General features: G+C 35.2%; 1 protein-coding gene across 1 annotated transcript in view; it reads left to right on the top strand.

The window, feature by feature from the left end:
- Positions 1–16,997, top strand: part of TMF1 (TATA element modulatory factor 1) — a 31,661-nt gene that overhangs the window by 11,506 nt on the left and 3,158 nt on the right. The window contains exons 6-16 of the mRNA XM_058562700.1: positions 3,974–4,116; positions 4,352–4,518; positions 4,819–4,975; positions 8,179–8,271; positions 8,955–9,111; positions 12,127–12,319; positions 13,177–13,246; positions 13,481–13,573; positions 14,470–14,571; positions 15,108–15,260; positions 16,471–16,596. Of these exons, the coding sequence (XP_058418683.1) occupies positions 3,974–4,116; positions 4,352–4,518; positions 4,819–4,975; positions 8,179–8,271; positions 8,955–9,111; positions 12,127–12,319; positions 13,177–13,246; positions 13,481–13,573; positions 14,470–14,571; positions 15,108–15,260; positions 16,471–16,596 (1,454 nt within the window). The remainder of the gene's footprint in view (positions 1–3,973; positions 4,117–4,351; positions 4,519–4,818; positions 4,976–8,178; positions 8,272–8,954; positions 9,112–12,126; positions 12,320–13,176; positions 13,247–13,480; positions 13,574–14,469; positions 14,572–15,107; positions 15,261–16,470; positions 16,597–16,997) is intronic.

The raw sequence follows: 16,997 nt of genomic DNA, 5'->3' as shown, positions 1-16,997 counted from the left end.
TAAATCATTGAACTTAAGTGAATTTCCAGAGTGTTTGAGAACAATTGGAAGCAGTCGTTTCATTTGAAAAAGTTAGTTTTACCCAACTTTTCTTTTTCATTTATTCAGCTAATATTTAAGTTAGTATGTCAGATGTTGTGTTTGATAGAATAATAAATAGAACACACTCATTGTCCTTTAGGAGCTTACAGTTTAGTGAGAGGGAAATATAGGTATACAGATAATTATAAAACATAATCTAAGCACTAAAATAGAAGAATGAAGGAAGAGTTGATAAATAATCATTGTCTCAGGACATCTTGAAGTCAGTAACCGCCTTATGTTACAACATCATAAGACTGAAGGGAAGGCTAAGTGCCTGGTTTCGTAATTTTAAAAAATCATTGAAAATATTAATATTGGGGCCAGCCCCATAGCGTAGTGGTTAAGTGCGTGTGCTCCTCTGCTGGCGGCCCAGGTTCAGATCCTGGGCGCGCACTGATGCACCGCTTCTCAGGCCATGCTGTGGCGGCGTCCCATGTGAAGTGGAGGAACATCCGCACGGATGTTAGCTCAGGGCCAGTCTTGCTCAGCAAAAAAAGAGGAGGATTGGCATGGATGTTAGCTCAGGGCTGATCTTCCTCACAAAAATATATTTATATATATTAATATTAAATGTTACTATTTTGGAATTTAGTAATTTAGTCGGGGTAGACTGATTTTTTTTTACTTTATGAACTTTTTTATGGGGAAAATGGAACAATTTCGTATGGGAGTGTTTACATATTGCTTTCTTATCCCCCAGAAGTGTTTTTAAACTCAAAGTTGAAAAGCTGAAAGAATCAAAGCTGAAAGCATACTACCATGAATAACTGATTACTTCGTTACCTAGATTCATCACCTATTAACGTCTTGCCACACCTCCTCCAAATCTTTCTGCACACATATACTCTTACACATACACTACCCTTTTGCCAAACCATTTGAAAGTAGGTGACAGATATCATAACATTCCACTCCTAATTTTTTTCCCGGCTTTATTGAGGTATAATTGACAAATAAATGATCGTATGTATTTAAGATGTACAACGTGATTTTTTGATATGTGTGTACATTGTGCAGTGATTACTGTGGTCAAGCTAATTAACTTATCCATCATGTCATGTAGTTTCCATTTTTTTTGTGATGAGAACACTTAAGATCTACTCTCCTAGCAAATTTCAAGTGTATAATACAGTGTTAGTAACTTTAGTCACCATGCTGTGCGTTAGATCTTCAGAACTTATTTATGCAGCGTAACTGAAACTTTGTCCTCTTTGACTAACATCTCCCCATTTCCCACACCCCCCAGCCCCAGGTAACCACCATTCTCCTCTCTGCTTCTATAAGTTCAACTTTTTTAGATTCTATACGTAAGTGAGATCATGTAGTATGTGTGTGTAGCTCTTTCATCCTCCAGCTTCATACATGTTGTCGCAAGTGGCAGGATTTCTTTGTTTTTTAAGGCGGAATAATATTACATTTTACATATATTGTTTATTCACCAGATTTTCTCCATCCGTTTGTCCATCAACAGACACTTAGGTTATTTCCATATCTTGGCTATTGTGAATAATGCTGCAATAAACGTGAGATTGCAGATCTTTCTTTGAGATACTGATGTTGTTTCCTTTGGATATATACTCAGAAATGGGATTGCTGGATCATGTGGTAGTTCTAATTTTAATTTTTTGAGGAATTTCCATACTGTTTTCCATAGTGGCTGTACCAGTTTACATTGCCACCAATAATATACAAGGTTCCTTTTCTCACCAGTACTTACCTTTTGTCATTTTGATGATAGGTGTCCTAAGAGGTGAGGTGATATCTCATTGTAGTGTTTTTTTTTTTTTTTTTGTGAGGAAGATCAGCCCTGAGCTAACATCTATTGCCAATCCTCCTCTTTTTGCTGAGGAAGTTTGGCCCTGGGCTAACATCTGTGCCCATCTTCTTCTACTTTATATGTGGGACGCCTGCCACAGCATGGCTTGATAAGCGGTGCGTTGGTGCACGCCTGGGATCCGAACCTGGGAACCCGGGGCGGCTGAAGCGGAGTGTGCAAACTTAACTACTTTGCCACTGGGCCGGCTCCTCATTGTAGTTTTGATTTGCATTTCCCTGATAATAAGTAATGTTGAGCACCTTTTCATATACCTTTGGCCCATTTGTGTGTCTTCTTTTGAGAAATGTCTCTTCACGTCTTTTGCCCATTTTTATTTTTCAATTTTTAAAAAATTTTTTATTTTGTTTTTTGCTGAGGAAGGTTCACCCTGAGCTAAAATCTGTGGCAGTCTTCCTCTGTTTTGTATGTGGGTCGCTGCCACAGCGTGGTTGACAGTGGTGTAGGTCCGTTCCTGGGATCTGAACCCATGAACCTGGGCCGCTGAAGTGGAGCTTGCCGAACTCAACCAATATGCCACGGGGCAGCCCCGTTTGCCTTTAATCAGCTTATTTGGTTTTATGCTGTTGAGTTGTATGAGTTCTTTATATATTTTGGATATTAATCCCTTATCAGTTGTGTAGCTTGCAGATATTTTCTTAGATTCCATAGATTGTGTCTTCACTCTGTTGATTGTTTCCTTTGCTGTGCAGTAGTTTTTTAGTTTGATGCAATACCACTTGTCTATTTTTGCTTTACTGTGCTTTTGGGATCATATCCAAAAAATCATCACCAAGACCAGCGTCAACAAGCTTTTTCCCCTGTGTTTTCTTCTAGTAGTTTTACAGTTTCAGGTCTTACATTTAAGTGTTTAATCTATTTTGAGTTGATTTTTGTGTTTGGTGTGTGATAGGCTCCAATTTCATTCTTCTGCATATGGATATCTAGTTTTTCCAACATCATGGATTGACGAGACTGTCGTTTCCCCATTGTGTGTTCTTGGCATCCTTGTTTAAGATCAGTTGACTGTAAATATGTGTATTTATTTCTAGGCTCTGTTGATTTTGTTCCATTGGTCCATATGTCTCTATTTATGCCAGTAACCTAATGTTTTGATTACTGTAGCTTTGTAATATGTTTTGAAATTAGGAAATCTGATACCTCCAGCTTTGTTCTTCTTACTCAAGATTGCTTTGGTTGTTTGAGGTCTTTTGTGATTTGATATGAATTTTAGGATTGATTTTTCTATTTTTGTGAAAAATGCTATTTGGAATTTTGACAAAGATTGCACTGAATCTGTAGTCTACTCTTAAATTCTTAAGTGTGCATCTCACAAAGGCAAGTACATTTTCCTTCACAAGCACAACATCACAATCAAACTTAAGAAAATCAGCATTCATTCAGAAATGTAATCCAGCATATATTTTATCATTTGTCCCAGTTGTCTCTAAAAATGACTTTTGTACCTGGTCATTTATCCTGCCCCAAGATCCAATCAAAGTTTGTACATTGCATTTGGCCCTAATGTTCTTCTAGTCTTCCAATCTAGGATAGTTCTCTCTTCTTCTTGATATTGAAGACTTTGTAGAGTCCAGGTCAGTTGTTCTACAGAATGCCCCATGTTCAGGAATTTCTCACTTTCTTTAGATGAAATTCAGACCAAATTTTTAGTAAGAATTATCAAAGGTGATTTTGTGCACCTAGCACTCCATCATGTCAGTAGACACACAATGTGAGGCTGTACCACAATTAGTGATGCCAAAACTGAATGTTTGGTTAAGGTGACGACTGCCAGATTTCTTCGTTGTAAAAGCACATTTTTCTCTTTGTAATTTATAAGTAATATGTGGGAGTGATTTTTTAAAACTGTAAATATCTTGTTCCCCATCACCCTTCTACCTAGTAATTTTAACATTTCATTGATGATTCTTGTCCAAATCATTTGTAACATTGGGAGTTATAGTATTGTGATTTAAAAAATATTCTATCATTTTGTGTCACTGGTTAGATAAAATATTCTATTCAGATCTTAGGAAATCATCATTATTTGAATTTGTACTTCTTTGCCATTGCCAGGAGAAAAACTTTCAAAACAGCAGCTGCATAATTCTAACATCATTAAGAAATTAAGGGCTAAAGACAAGGAAAATGAAAATATTATTGCAAAACTGAGCAAAAAAGTTAAAGAGCTAGAAGAAGAGTTGCAACATTTAAAACAGGTGAATATTAACAATTCTCTGCATGTATATTATTGTTACTTTATGAACAGTTGGCTATGGTTTATAAAGCATTTGGAATAATTTTATGGGGTATATCATGTGGAAAGAATTTTTCAAACAATTTAATGGGCGACTGTTAAGATTTTTCTTCATTATTAGAACTCTTGAGATTCCTGGAATACAGTTATTTACCATATTGTTATTTATTGAAGAATACTTTTGACTGTTTTTATAGGTGCTTGATGGCAAAGAAGAGGTTGAGAAACAACACAGAGAAAATATTAAAAAACTAAATTCTGTGGTAGAACACCAAGAGAAGGATCTTGGCCGACTTCAGGTAGACATGGATGAACTTGAAGAAAAGAACCGAAGTATTCAGGCTGCTCTTGATAGTGCATACAAGTAAGAAAATGAACAAAAATGCAACCCATTTAAAATCAAATATCAGAGCAGGATATTGAGGAAATACTTTTCCTGTTATCTGATCACTAACAACATTTATAAACTTAGCTATATATGAACTTGTAACTGGTCAAAGCAAGTTCAACAGAGAGAGTCCTTATTGTAGTCAGTGTTTATTATGTGGTGAACTCTCCCTCATTCTGTAGATCTCATGGAAATCTATGTGGAAACTTCATTAACTTGGGCATGTAATCAAATGTAGATTATTTTAAATAAACATTATCAATCTAATTTTTTAAGAGAACTTACTGATCTCCACAAAGCCAATGCTGCAAAGGATAGTGAGGCACAGGAAGCTGCTCTAAGTCGTGAAATGAAAGCTAAAGAAGAACTTTCTGCAGCGCTAGAGAAGGCCCAAGAAGAAGCCCGTCAGCAGCAAGAAACATTAGCAATTCAAGTAAGCAGTGAATGATGAATTAAATTAGTCTTTTAAATCTTTGTTTGTACTTCTGCAAATTAAAGAATCCATTAGCTAGTTTGAATCAAACCTTATGTAGTGGTACATGTGTTTTATTTCATTTATAATCCTCTTGGGTATTTTTCTCAGAGTACTGGATGTGCCAATTATTATCAGTTGTGTGTGGGTTTTGTTTTGTTTTGTTCTGTGTTTTACTGAAGAAGATTCACCCTGAGCTAACATCCATGCCAGTCTTCCTCTGTTTTTCAGTATGTGGGCTCCCAGCACAGCATGGCCCCTAACAGAGCAGTGTGGTTCTGCGCCCAGGAACCAAACCCAGGCTGCGGAAGCAGGGTGTGCTGAACTTAACGACCAGGCTGCTGGGGCTGGCCCCAATTGTGTGTTTTTTTAATCTGTTGTTAAACTGATGCTTATATTATAGCAATATTGCTTAATTTTTTGTGATTTTCAGACTTATTTGAGAATATTAGGAAAGCTAAGGACCCTCTTACCAGAGAAATGCACATATGCAGATAAATACTAAACATTGCATATAATTGCAGGAGAATCCATGTAACTCCTGAGTTCATTCATAACATCTGTGGGAGTCCATGGACCTCAGTTGATGGAGGAAAACCAAAATTTGTCAGGATTTGTCTTACAAAATCGTCAGTTGATATTTGGGTTATTTTTACTTTTTGGTTACTATGAATAATGCTGCTGTAAACATTGATTTACAAGTTTTTGTGTGAACATATATTTTAAATTCTCTTAAGATATATACCTTCGGGTTATATAGTAATCCTATATTTAACTTTCTGAGGAACTGCCAAACTTCTCTGCAGCAGCTGCACTGTTTTTTTTGTGCATGTGTGTGTGTGTATGTGTGTGTGTGAGGAAGATCAGCTCTGAGCTAACATCCGTGCCAACCCTCCTCTTTTTGCTGAGGAAGACTGGCCCTGGCCTAACATCCGTGCCCATCTCCCTCTACTTTATATGGGACGCTGCCACAGCATGGCTTGACAAGTGGTGCATCCGTGCGCGCCCAGGATCCGAACCCAGGCTGCCAGCAGTGGAGCGTGTGCACTTAACCACTATGCCACGGGGCTGGCCCAGCTGCACCGTTTTACATTCCCAACAGCAATATATGAGGGTTTAATTTTCTCCACATTCTTGCCAATATTTGTTATTGTGTATTTTTTTTCATTCTAGCCCTCTTAGTGGTTGTGAAGTGGTATCTGATTGTGGTGTTGATTTATGTTTCCTTAATGACTAATGATGTTGAGCATCTTTTTATGTGCTTATTATATGGCCATTTATGTATCTTTGGAGAAATTTATTCAAATATTCAAATCCTTTGCTCATTTTGTAATTGATTTGCCTTTTTGTTGTTGAGTTATAAGAATACTTTATATATTCTGCATAGTAGGCCTTTATCAGATGTAGGATTTGCAGATATTTTCTCCCATTGTATAGGTTGTCTTTCGCTTTCTTGATAGTCTCCTTTGATGCACAAAAGTTTTTTAGTTTTGACGAAGTCCAGTTTATCTATTTTTCTTCTGTTCCTTGTGCTTTGGGCATCATATTTAAGAAACCGTTGCCTAATCCAAGCTCACACAGGTTCTCGTGTGTTTCCTTCTAAGAGTTTTATGGTCTTAGCTCTCACATTTAGGTCTTGTGTGTGTGGATGTCCAGGTGTTGCAGCCCATTTTTTGAGAAGACTATTCTTTCCTCATTGACCCCAGTGTACTTTTGATTTAATTTTACATGAATATGTAAAACATTTACATGATTCTCAGTGAGAGCTGTATAACAAAATATATTGAAACAACATTTGCTTCCAACTTAGCCCCTCCCCCTTTGCTTTCTTTGCCGATAGGTAACCATTTTATTAGTGTTTGGTTTATTTTTTCAGTGTTTCTGTTTGTAAATGCAAGAGCATATAAATATCTATACGTTTACTTATATACCTCCACACACATACATATACACACATATACTTATACACATATTTATTTGCATCTTCCTCATCCTTTTTACATAAAATATAATTTACTATTTATACCATTTTACAGCTTGCTTTATCTATTTAATAAAATATCCTGATGATCACTCCATAGTAGAACATAGAGCTTTTCAAAAAATTTCCTTTTTACACTTTTATGATACTTCATTGTATGAATATACCATTGTGTATCCATTCAGTTCTTATTGATGGATATTGGGGTTGTTTCTAATATTATGCTGTTATAAATCATGCCATGGTCCATATCCCCCTTGTGTTTCTGCCACTCTGTCACTGGGATAGATAAAATCATAATATTTTAAATTAGAAATACTAGAAAAATAATAAAGAAAAATTGGAAGAATGGGAGGTAGAGAGTGTATGGGACTACCATTCATAAAATCATCATCTTTTACAAGTACTGTCAATTTTGTGTATTAATTCTTGTCCTTATCTCCATGTACATAATTTTTATAATTGATATCATGTATATTATTTTACAGTTTTTCATTTAAGATTAAATCATAAATTTTTACATGTTTTTTATATTCATCATAAGTTTTAATAAGTATATTCATGTTGTATTGACATTTGCAAAAATAGATTACTACCGATGGATATTTAGAATGTTTCCTGTTTTGTTTGGTTTGCTAGTCTAGCTAACAGTGTAGGGAACATCTTTGTATGTTTATAGATCTGCTTCCATAGAGTAAATTCTCAGGTGAATCACTAGGATGACCAGGTGAAAGGGTGTGAAAAGTTTGATGGTTCTTTAAACATGTTACCATAATGTTTTCCAAAAAGGCTATAGCAATTTACAGTGTGTGCAGCTGTGTCTGAGTATAGCATCTAGTTTTTATAGCTCATATAGCTCCTGTCACACTCTGCCTTACACTGCAAACGTTTGTGGATGCATTGTCTCTCTCCTTCTAGATGTATGGCAGTGGCTGTGCCTTGTACATATTCTTATGCTTTTTTTTTGCCTAACAGTGCTTTCCTAAATAGGTATTGAATATACATAGTTTTGGAATTGCTTGATGAATGGGATGTGTGATAATCACATGTAAAATCTCTTTGCATAGTATTGAATATTAGAGGTGAACAATAAGTCAACACAACACAAAATATGTAGTTAGCAAGAAGTTATAGATAATGTTTTAATATTGTTTGTGACAGTGTATTTGTTCTCCTCATACAGGTGGGGGACCTTAGGCTGGCACTGCAACGTGCAGAACAAGCAGCTGCCAGAAAAGAGGATTATTTACGTCATGAGATCAGTGAACTCCAACAGGTACTGTCACAGTTTTCCTAAACACGAATCCAAGATATGTTTCCCTTGAAATAAAAAATGACTCAGTGGGGTTATGTTCATGGAATTGAGAGGATTATTACCATCTTTATCATTTGCTGTATTATTGTGGTTTGTGTGAATAAAATCAGACTGGGCACCTTAAAAATATACAAAAAGATCCCTAATGTTGTTTTATAGAAAATAATTTTATCATGATTATTGTGTATTCAATATTATTTTTTCATTTGTAATAGCTTGTTTATTAGTATCAGTCTTTGACTACTGTGGGGTAGATAATCAATGCCCAGTTTTTATGCCACTACTCTATTAATTTTCAGTCAATGAACATGCACAGGAAAAGGGAGAGAAAATGCAACTCAGATTGATCTTTCTGTTTTAATAAATGCGTAGAAGTATTTTGGATAAGAAGGCAACTTCTTTATCTTAGACAAGATATCTTCATTATCTTCCTTATCTTTGTCTTGGAAATGCTTTATAAAGAAGCACTTATTTAGATACTGTGTTATGCATCTTAACTCTAACTTAAGGATTGAATAATTAGAAAATAATTTAATATAAAAGTATCTTGAAGAAATAATTTTTTACAGAACCCTCTCATGAAGTTTGTTTGCTAGTGTTTTTGTTGCTGTCGGTACTAATGACTTAAGAATTTTGTGCTTCAGAGACTCCAGGAAGCAGAGAATAGAAACCAAGAACTGAGTCAAAGTGTTTCATCAACAACAAGACCATTGCTTCGACAGATAGAAAATTTGCAAGCAACTCTAGGATCCCAGACATCGTCGTGGGAGAAGTTGGAGAAGAGTCTTTCTGATAGGCTTGGTAACTGCTTTAGTTCTTATGCTCAAGGCAGAAGCCCTTCCATCTTGTTTGTAGAATTAGGATAATAGTATGAAATTGAAATTCACTTGATGTGATATTTATATTTTGTGTCTAACTTTTAGATTTTTACCTCTTCTCCTCTTTTACATTTGTTTTCTAATATCTTAATATTGACTCTTTCAAAGTGTTTGTTTTCCCTCCCAGAGTGTGTCAGATAGTGTCTAAGATACTTCCGTGTCATCCTGTCATTGATTTTTTCAGACTGCTGCACTCAGTTTTTTCTTTGTCACTTGCCAAATCTGACCCCTTTCTAGCTTGTCTGCAATAGTGTAGGAGGTGGAGATCAGATATGACTCTAGTCAGTGGCAGAATTCCAAGAGCAGAGATAAGTCTAAGAAGGATCAAGGTCAAATTCTGGTAGACAAAGGTTATGGAGTCTTAAGATTCCATATTCTGTTTCTTTACAGAAACACTCCAGGTTGCCCTTCTCTGCTGTTAATAAAAGGAAAATTATTCTTCCAAGATGTTTATTCAAGCACAGACGGGTAGTGTATGTATATCATAGATATCCCGGAAGCTAGCAAATTCATGAAAAATTCATGTGTCCATTCTATGCCTAAAACTAACTGTAATTTGAGAGACTTCATGGTGTAGTGATAAAAGCAGACCTGAATGAGTGTCAAGAGACATGGACTCAGGGGTTTTATGTTTTATTTTCTTTTGTTTTTAATCATCCAGCCAAACAGTCTGAAATATGTCATTTACCTTTTCTGGGCTACTCCCTGTGCATCAAAAGGGGTGAACTAGATTAGTGCCTTTCAAACAGTATTCAGTAGATCCCTCAGATGTCTTAGGGCTAGCTGTCATGGTGAGAAGCAAGCTCGATAAAGCAAGTGCTGGGCTTCCTTCAGACTGCCTTAATGAAACTAGTGCCTTCTCTGTCTTTTTTTATGGAGTCCCCCTTAAGATTTTGTCAGGGAAAAAGAATCATCTGCTTAAAAAAAAAAAAATCACTAAACTAGGTGAACTTTTATATATTGTTTAATTTGTAGGTATAAATTTTAGGTCTGTCATTTATCTGTGACAACTTTTTGAGATCAATTTGTTATGAAATATGAGACATCTGAAAATGACACCTCTGAAACAAATATTTATTTAGCAATAAATGAAAGATAGAAGCCATTATTTTTGTGGTTTTTAGACTGGAATCCACATACCCTCGAGGATATGTGGTATTATGCTGGAATACAGGCAAAGCTACAGAACAGATGTGCCACATGATGGTGTGTCTACTTTGGGGGGGAAAAAATATGAGAATTCTTGCCTTGGTTAAATTTCAGAATCTTATCCACTAATCTTTTTTTTACTTGTAATTTTTTATTGAGATAATTTAGATTCAGTGCAGTTATTAGAAGTCATACAGAGAGGTCCCTTGCATGCTTTGCCCAATATCCCAAATGTTAACGTTTTGCAAAATCATAGTATAACATCACAACCAGGGTATTGACATTGATACAATCTACTGATTTTATTCAGATTTCTGCAGTTTTGCTGGTACTCATTTGTGTGTGTGTATTAAGTTCTATATAATTTTATCACCTGTGTAGGTTCATATATCCATCACTATAGTCAAGATATTGAGCACTACCAAGATTCCTCACGTTGCCCTTTTATAACTACACTTACTAGCCTCCTGCCCTCCCTCCCTACCCCAAATCTCTGGCAACCGCTAAACTGCCCTCCATTTCTAAAATTTTGGCATTTCAAAATGTTATATAAATAGAATTGTATAATATGTGACATTTTGGGATTGGCCTTTTTAGTTCAGCATAATTCCCTGGAGATTCATTCAAGTTATTGTGTGTATCAGTGATTTAGTCTTTTTACTGCTGAGTGTTTTCCCATGGTATATGTATGTACCACAGTTTGTTTAACCACCTACCTGACGAAGGGTGTCTGGGCTGATTCTAGGTTTTGACTCTTCAGATAAAGCTGCTGTGAACATTCATGTACAGGTTTTAGTGTGAACATAAGTTTTCATTCCTCTAAATAATTGCCCAAGTGTGTAATTGCTGGGTTGTAAGGGTGGTTGCATATTTAGTTTTTTAAGAAGATGTCAAACTGTTTTCCAAAGTGGCTGTATGTGTGAGAGTAATGCAATTTCTTCACATCCTTACCAGCATTTTGTGTTGTCCCTATTTTTTCTTTTAGTCCTTCAGACAGGTGTGTAGTAGTATCTCTTTATGATTTTAATTTGCATTTCCCTAATGCTTAATGGTATTGAACACATTTCATGTGCTTGTTTTTCATTCATACATCCTCCTCAGTGAAATGTCTATTCATATCTTTTGCCCATTTTCTAATTGGATTGTTTGTATTTTCACTCTTGAGTTTTGAGACTTCTTTATATACTCTAGATACTAGTCTTAGATATGTGGTCTGCATTTATTTTCTTTGAGTCTATAGCTTGTCTTTTCATCCTCTTCATATAGGGCAAATGTTTAAAATTTTGAAGTTCAGTTTATCAGTTTTTCTTTTTATGGGTCATGGTTTTGGTGTCAAACCTAAATACTTTTTACCTATTCCTAGATCCTAAAGATTTCTCCTATGCTTTTTACCAAAAAGTTTTATAGTTTTATTTTACACTTAAGTTTATGACCCATATTGAGTTAATTTTTGTATATGATGTGAAGTTTACTTTGAGGTTCATTTTTGTTTTGTTTTGTTTTTTCCTATGGATGTTTAATTGCTCAAGCACCATTTGTTGATCCATTGCTTTCTTAATACATGACTCCACTTTCAAATTGAAATATTTTGGGGAACAAAATGAGAAAGCAGGTATAGACTGAGATTGGTTCTTTTGTCTCTTTAGGCAGTCCCACCTTAGGCAATAAGTAGTTATCAGTTTTAAGTGTGGCTACTTGCATTATTAAAAGTTCAAAGTAAGAATCTACCTAGTATCTTGGTCTCTTGAGTATGTGTATATGTGACTTTTCTTGTTTATCCTACAATCAGGTGAATCCCAGACCTTGTTGGCAGCAGCAGTAGAAAGAGAACGTGCGGCTACAGAAGAACTCCTTGCCAACAAAATTCAGATGTCTTCCATGGAATCACAGAATTCTCTCTTAAGACAGGAAAACAGTAGATGTCAGGCCCAGCTAGAATCAGAGAAAAATAGGCTAAGAAAACTGGAAGATGAAAATAATAGGTGAGCATATTTCTTGAGTGTTAGTCTTGGTAGTTTCATGACATTTTAAAACACTTAAAAAATATGTTGTTGGCTTTTAGCTTCATAGCACCGAGAACTAAAAATAAATACTTTTAGTGTTTTAAGTCAGTCATTTGTAATAGGATATGATAGCAAGATAGTACTGGGATTCATTGCAGGCTGTTGAAATTGTGTGGCGTGTTTTATATGTATTCGCATTTTCCAGTGAAAGGATTCATAGCTTTTATCAGGTTTTTTAAATGAGTCTGTAACCACAAAAGAGTTTGGAGACCTCACTCATTGGAGTTATTTTTATATTACAGGTGTTTTGGCAGTATTTCAGTATTGCTAAATAAATGTCTGGGTTGTTTGGAAACCACAATCTATAAAATCCATCTATGTGAAATTATATTAAGGCTGTGATTAGTGTGTTTTTACCCTCTGAGTTCTTCCTTGGAAATTTTACTTTAAAAAAAAAGTCAAGTAAAAATGATGTATAAAGTAAAATAAAATATCTGAACTTTTACAAACATTTTCATAGAACCCCTTAACAAACTTTTGTAGAATCTTGAGAGTATTATACAGTGGTGGTATTCAAAATTATTTTTAGAAAATCTGTTTTTAAATGAAATCCTAACCCAGAGCACCAATAAGTAAAATGTACAAAAGTGGAGCTTTTTCACTTGTAGTTCAGCTTCTGAGTAAAACCCAAGTCATTTGGAAAATACAGTTGGAAAATCACTAATGTCAAGCTGGTAATATTTAAATATGTAACTGGAGTTAATGAAGTAGTAAGTTTTGAATAGTCTGTACTCAGTCATATTTTTTGTTTTGTTTGATTCCCTCTGGCTTAATAGGTACCAGATTGAATTAGAAAACCTAAAAGATGAATATGTAAGAACACTTGAAGAGACAAGGAAAGAAAAGGTATTTCTATTAGTGTTTGCTCACCTCTTAGGGCTTCCATTAGAGAATGGTTGGGGATGATAGCAAACTAACGAGAAAACAAGATGAAATGGAGGATGTTACTGCTTTTAGAACCTGGTCTTCAGTAGTAAAACAAATAGGAGTATAGACTTTACGCTCCTAACTTTGAGATTAATTTATTGTGATGCCATGAATTATTATCACAGAAATTATCTAATTGTATCTCTCCATTAGACACTGTTGAATAGTCAGTTAGAAATGGAGAAAATGAAAGTGGAACAAGAAAGGAAGAAAGCAATTTTCACTCAAGAAGCAATAAAAGAAAAGGTATTGAATTTTGTGTTTTGTTTTGTTTTGGGGGTAACTAGTACCTGTTGTGATTAATCATTGATTGTTTTGTAATTTTAGCTATACTTTAGAAATACCAGTTCTTATGTCTAAAGTCAATACAGTCACGAATCTAGTAGTTTGATCAGTGTCCTGCTCAGGTGGATCCAAAGTAATTTGAGTTTATCCAAAGAGATTGTGATTTCTTGGATTCAAATTACAGAACCTCTTGCCCCTTTTTAAATGAATTTTGTGGTCTCTCACTGAAACTAATGCACCTCATTTGGCCCATAGGCACCTTAGGAGTAAAACTGGTTTGTTCACTGTCTTTCTGGTTAACGAAGGTAATTTTTCTAAAGTGAGTTTCCTTTATTTAAAGGATTGGAGTGTACTTGTTAGTTATTAATTATATTAAATATTTTAAAACTACCTAAATGTAATTGAAATTACCTTTTGAATTTATTTGGAATTAAAATAAAATACACTGAAAATAAAATGGATAAGCCAGAAACTTTATGGTTTGCAAAACTCATTGGTAATCTGATTCTAAAGAAATAGGTTTAATTGGTGATATGTTATATAATATGAAGCAGTTCGTTCGTGTAATTGTTTCAACAAAAACATTCTCATTTCATTAAAAATAAACCACATTATGTTGTTGTAATATAAATGGGTCCTGAGATGATTTGACCAACCCTATCTACACGTGTAAATTATTAAATATTGTGCCTTTGATAAGACTTCAGAGAAATCATATCTGTAACATTTTTTGGGGAAATTAGAATCAGTCTTTGTTGTCATTAGTCCTAGAAAAGTTTCCTGCTTTTTCTATTTATCTCTTTTTAAATCTATTTTACTTTTTAATCTGAACTGAATTTTTTTTTTCACTCCCTAAGGATCGGAAGCCATTTTCTGTTTCTAGCACTCCCACGATGTCCCGCTCGAGTTCAATAAGTGGAGTTGATATGGCAGGGCTACAGACATCTTTCATGTCTCAGGTGATGTTTTATTTCTTACGTGTGTTTAGTTCTTAAACTGAATAATAATGAAGGGAATATGCAGATAGCAGTTTGCCTGTCACCATGACCTTGCCATTCTGTAGGCAATTCATCTGAATATTTGTGAAGGAGTGCTAATTGCAGTGAGGAAATATGGATGATTTTTTACCTTTAAGAAAGTCATAGAGGGGCCGGCCTGGTGGCATAGCGGTTAAGTGCGTGGGCTCCGCTGCTGGTGGCCCGGGTTCGGGGCCCTGGCGCGCACCGATGCACTGCTTGTCAGGCCATGCTGTGGTAGCGTCCCATATAAAGTGGAGGAAGATGGGCGCGGATGCTAGCCCAGGGCCAGTCTTCCTCAGCAAAAAGAGGAGGATTGGCATGGATGTTAGCTCAGGGCTGATCTTCCTCACAGGAAAAAAAAAAATGTCATAGACATTTTAAAGCAAGAATTGACAGGATTATTTTGTTTGAACCTTATAATGGAACACAATCTATAATAACTGAATAACTGTATGTGCTTTCTTTAATTAACTTAGGATGAGCCTCATGATCACTCATTTGGACCAATGTCTGTATCGGCAAATGGAAGCAATCTTTATGATGCTGTAAGGATGGGAGCAGGATCAAGCATTATCGAAAATCTACAGTCTCAGTTAAAGCTAAGGGAAGGAGAAATTACTCATTTACAGGTATTGGAAAAATTAAATATGCTATTTAGAAGTAAATGAAATTTTGAGGCCCAATAATTAGCACCCTTTATTTCCACCTAAATTCTGAGCACATTGAAAAATAAAATGTAATAGTGGCCTGTGAAGCCCAAAATGTATCACATATATTAATGATAAAGGCTAGTTGGAGAAATTAGCCAAGGAAGAGAGCCAAATGAGCCTGCTGACTGATTGCCAGAATTAGGCAGATGTACCAGCTCTGTCACGGGAAATGCTGGGCTGGAGTAGGCCTCCCCATGTCTTGTAACCTGCCTAAGTAAGACTTATAGGCATCTAGGAGCAGAGAACTCCTTGCAGGCAGGTTTTTCCAAACAGAAAAAGAGGGAAATTGCCGAGCTGTGCATACCTCTTCTTCCCAGATTTACCACTTAGAAAAGCTGCTCCAGCTACCCCTGTGAGGAATGAGTAAAGGTGATGAGAGAGGTTAGAACTGTCACATCCTGCACAGGAAAGGAAGCACCATGAGTGGGGAGAGAGCATCCTCTCATCTTAGCTTGCTTTTTAAAAACTTAAAACAGTAAGAAATGTTAAAACATTTTACCTATTTTCAGTGTTAAAGTTGATATACTCAGAAGTAAAACTTTCTTCTTCTGTTTCTTCTATTTCTTCTTTTTCTAAACCATTATATGATTTTTGTTAGTTGAAAATATTACTCTATTAAAGAAGACGTCCTTGAATTGGAAAAAAATAGATCAGAATAATCTTAATACCTGTTAGGTTTGTGTAGCACAGTATGCTATACTTGAGAGCCCATATTAACTTCTTCGGTAGTGACGATAGATTCTATCAATATGCCCTACACAGTTGGGGCTACATTAAAGTATGTTTTTATTTCTCTGGGTTTTTGTAGTAATTTAGAATAACTGAAATATATGCTATTTCCAAAATTAGAGAAAAATAGAGGGTTGCGTATTTCAAACAGATGGTTGGATTTTCCTTAGTTCTCTCTCTCTCTCGTATAGTGAACCCTAAGAATGGTATACCTCTGAGAAAAACTGAAACTCTTTTTTTTTTTTTGCCACCATTTCCTTTACTTAAGAAAGAGGTAGCTCATGGTTATATGTTGACATATCTGTTTCTTCAAAAATAACACATTAAACATGTTTATATTAGTGGGAGTATTAAACAAAATATATTTTGACTTAAATTACTTTCTGGTTATGTTTCTCAGCTAGAAATCAGCAATCTAGAAAAAACTCGCTCAATAATGGCTGAAGAGCTAGTTAAATTAACAAATCAAAATGATGAACTTGAAGAGAAAGTGAAGGAGATACCCAAACTTCGAACTCAGCTACGAGTAAGTATTCTTCATTTAAGGATGAGTCTAAGGAATTTTAATCCAGTTACATTAAATCTCATATTTTTAGTTTACATAAAATGCACATATGTGTATGTTAATGATTTCTTTGAAAATTAAAAAGTATTAATATTAAAGAACTTTAAATCTTTTGTCTTGCTTGTCACCTTTCGCATTCAAAGTATTTTTCACAATCATGTTTAGTCCCAATATAGGAAAATAACTAGATTTTATTTGGCCAAGGCTCATTTGTAATCTGCACTTTGTATAATTTTAGTAGTATTTTGTTCATTTATGTTGTATGTATCATCACGATTAGCAAATTTGGTATTAGGAGTCACTGTTAAGCCATAAATGAAAATATATTTTCTTTTGACTTTTCCTGTGGGGTAAATGCCAGG

Source organism: Diceros bicornis, chromosome 2, assembly GCF_020826845.1.
Source record: "Diceros bicornis minor isolate mBicDic1 chromosome 2, mDicBic1.mat.cur, whole genome shotgun sequence".
Lineage (NCBI taxonomy): Eukaryota > Metazoa > Chordata > Mammalia > Perissodactyla > Rhinocerotidae > Diceros > Diceros bicornis.
The sequence above is the reverse complement of the archived record's forward strand: the minus strand, read 5'-3'. Positions and strand labels throughout refer to the sequence as shown.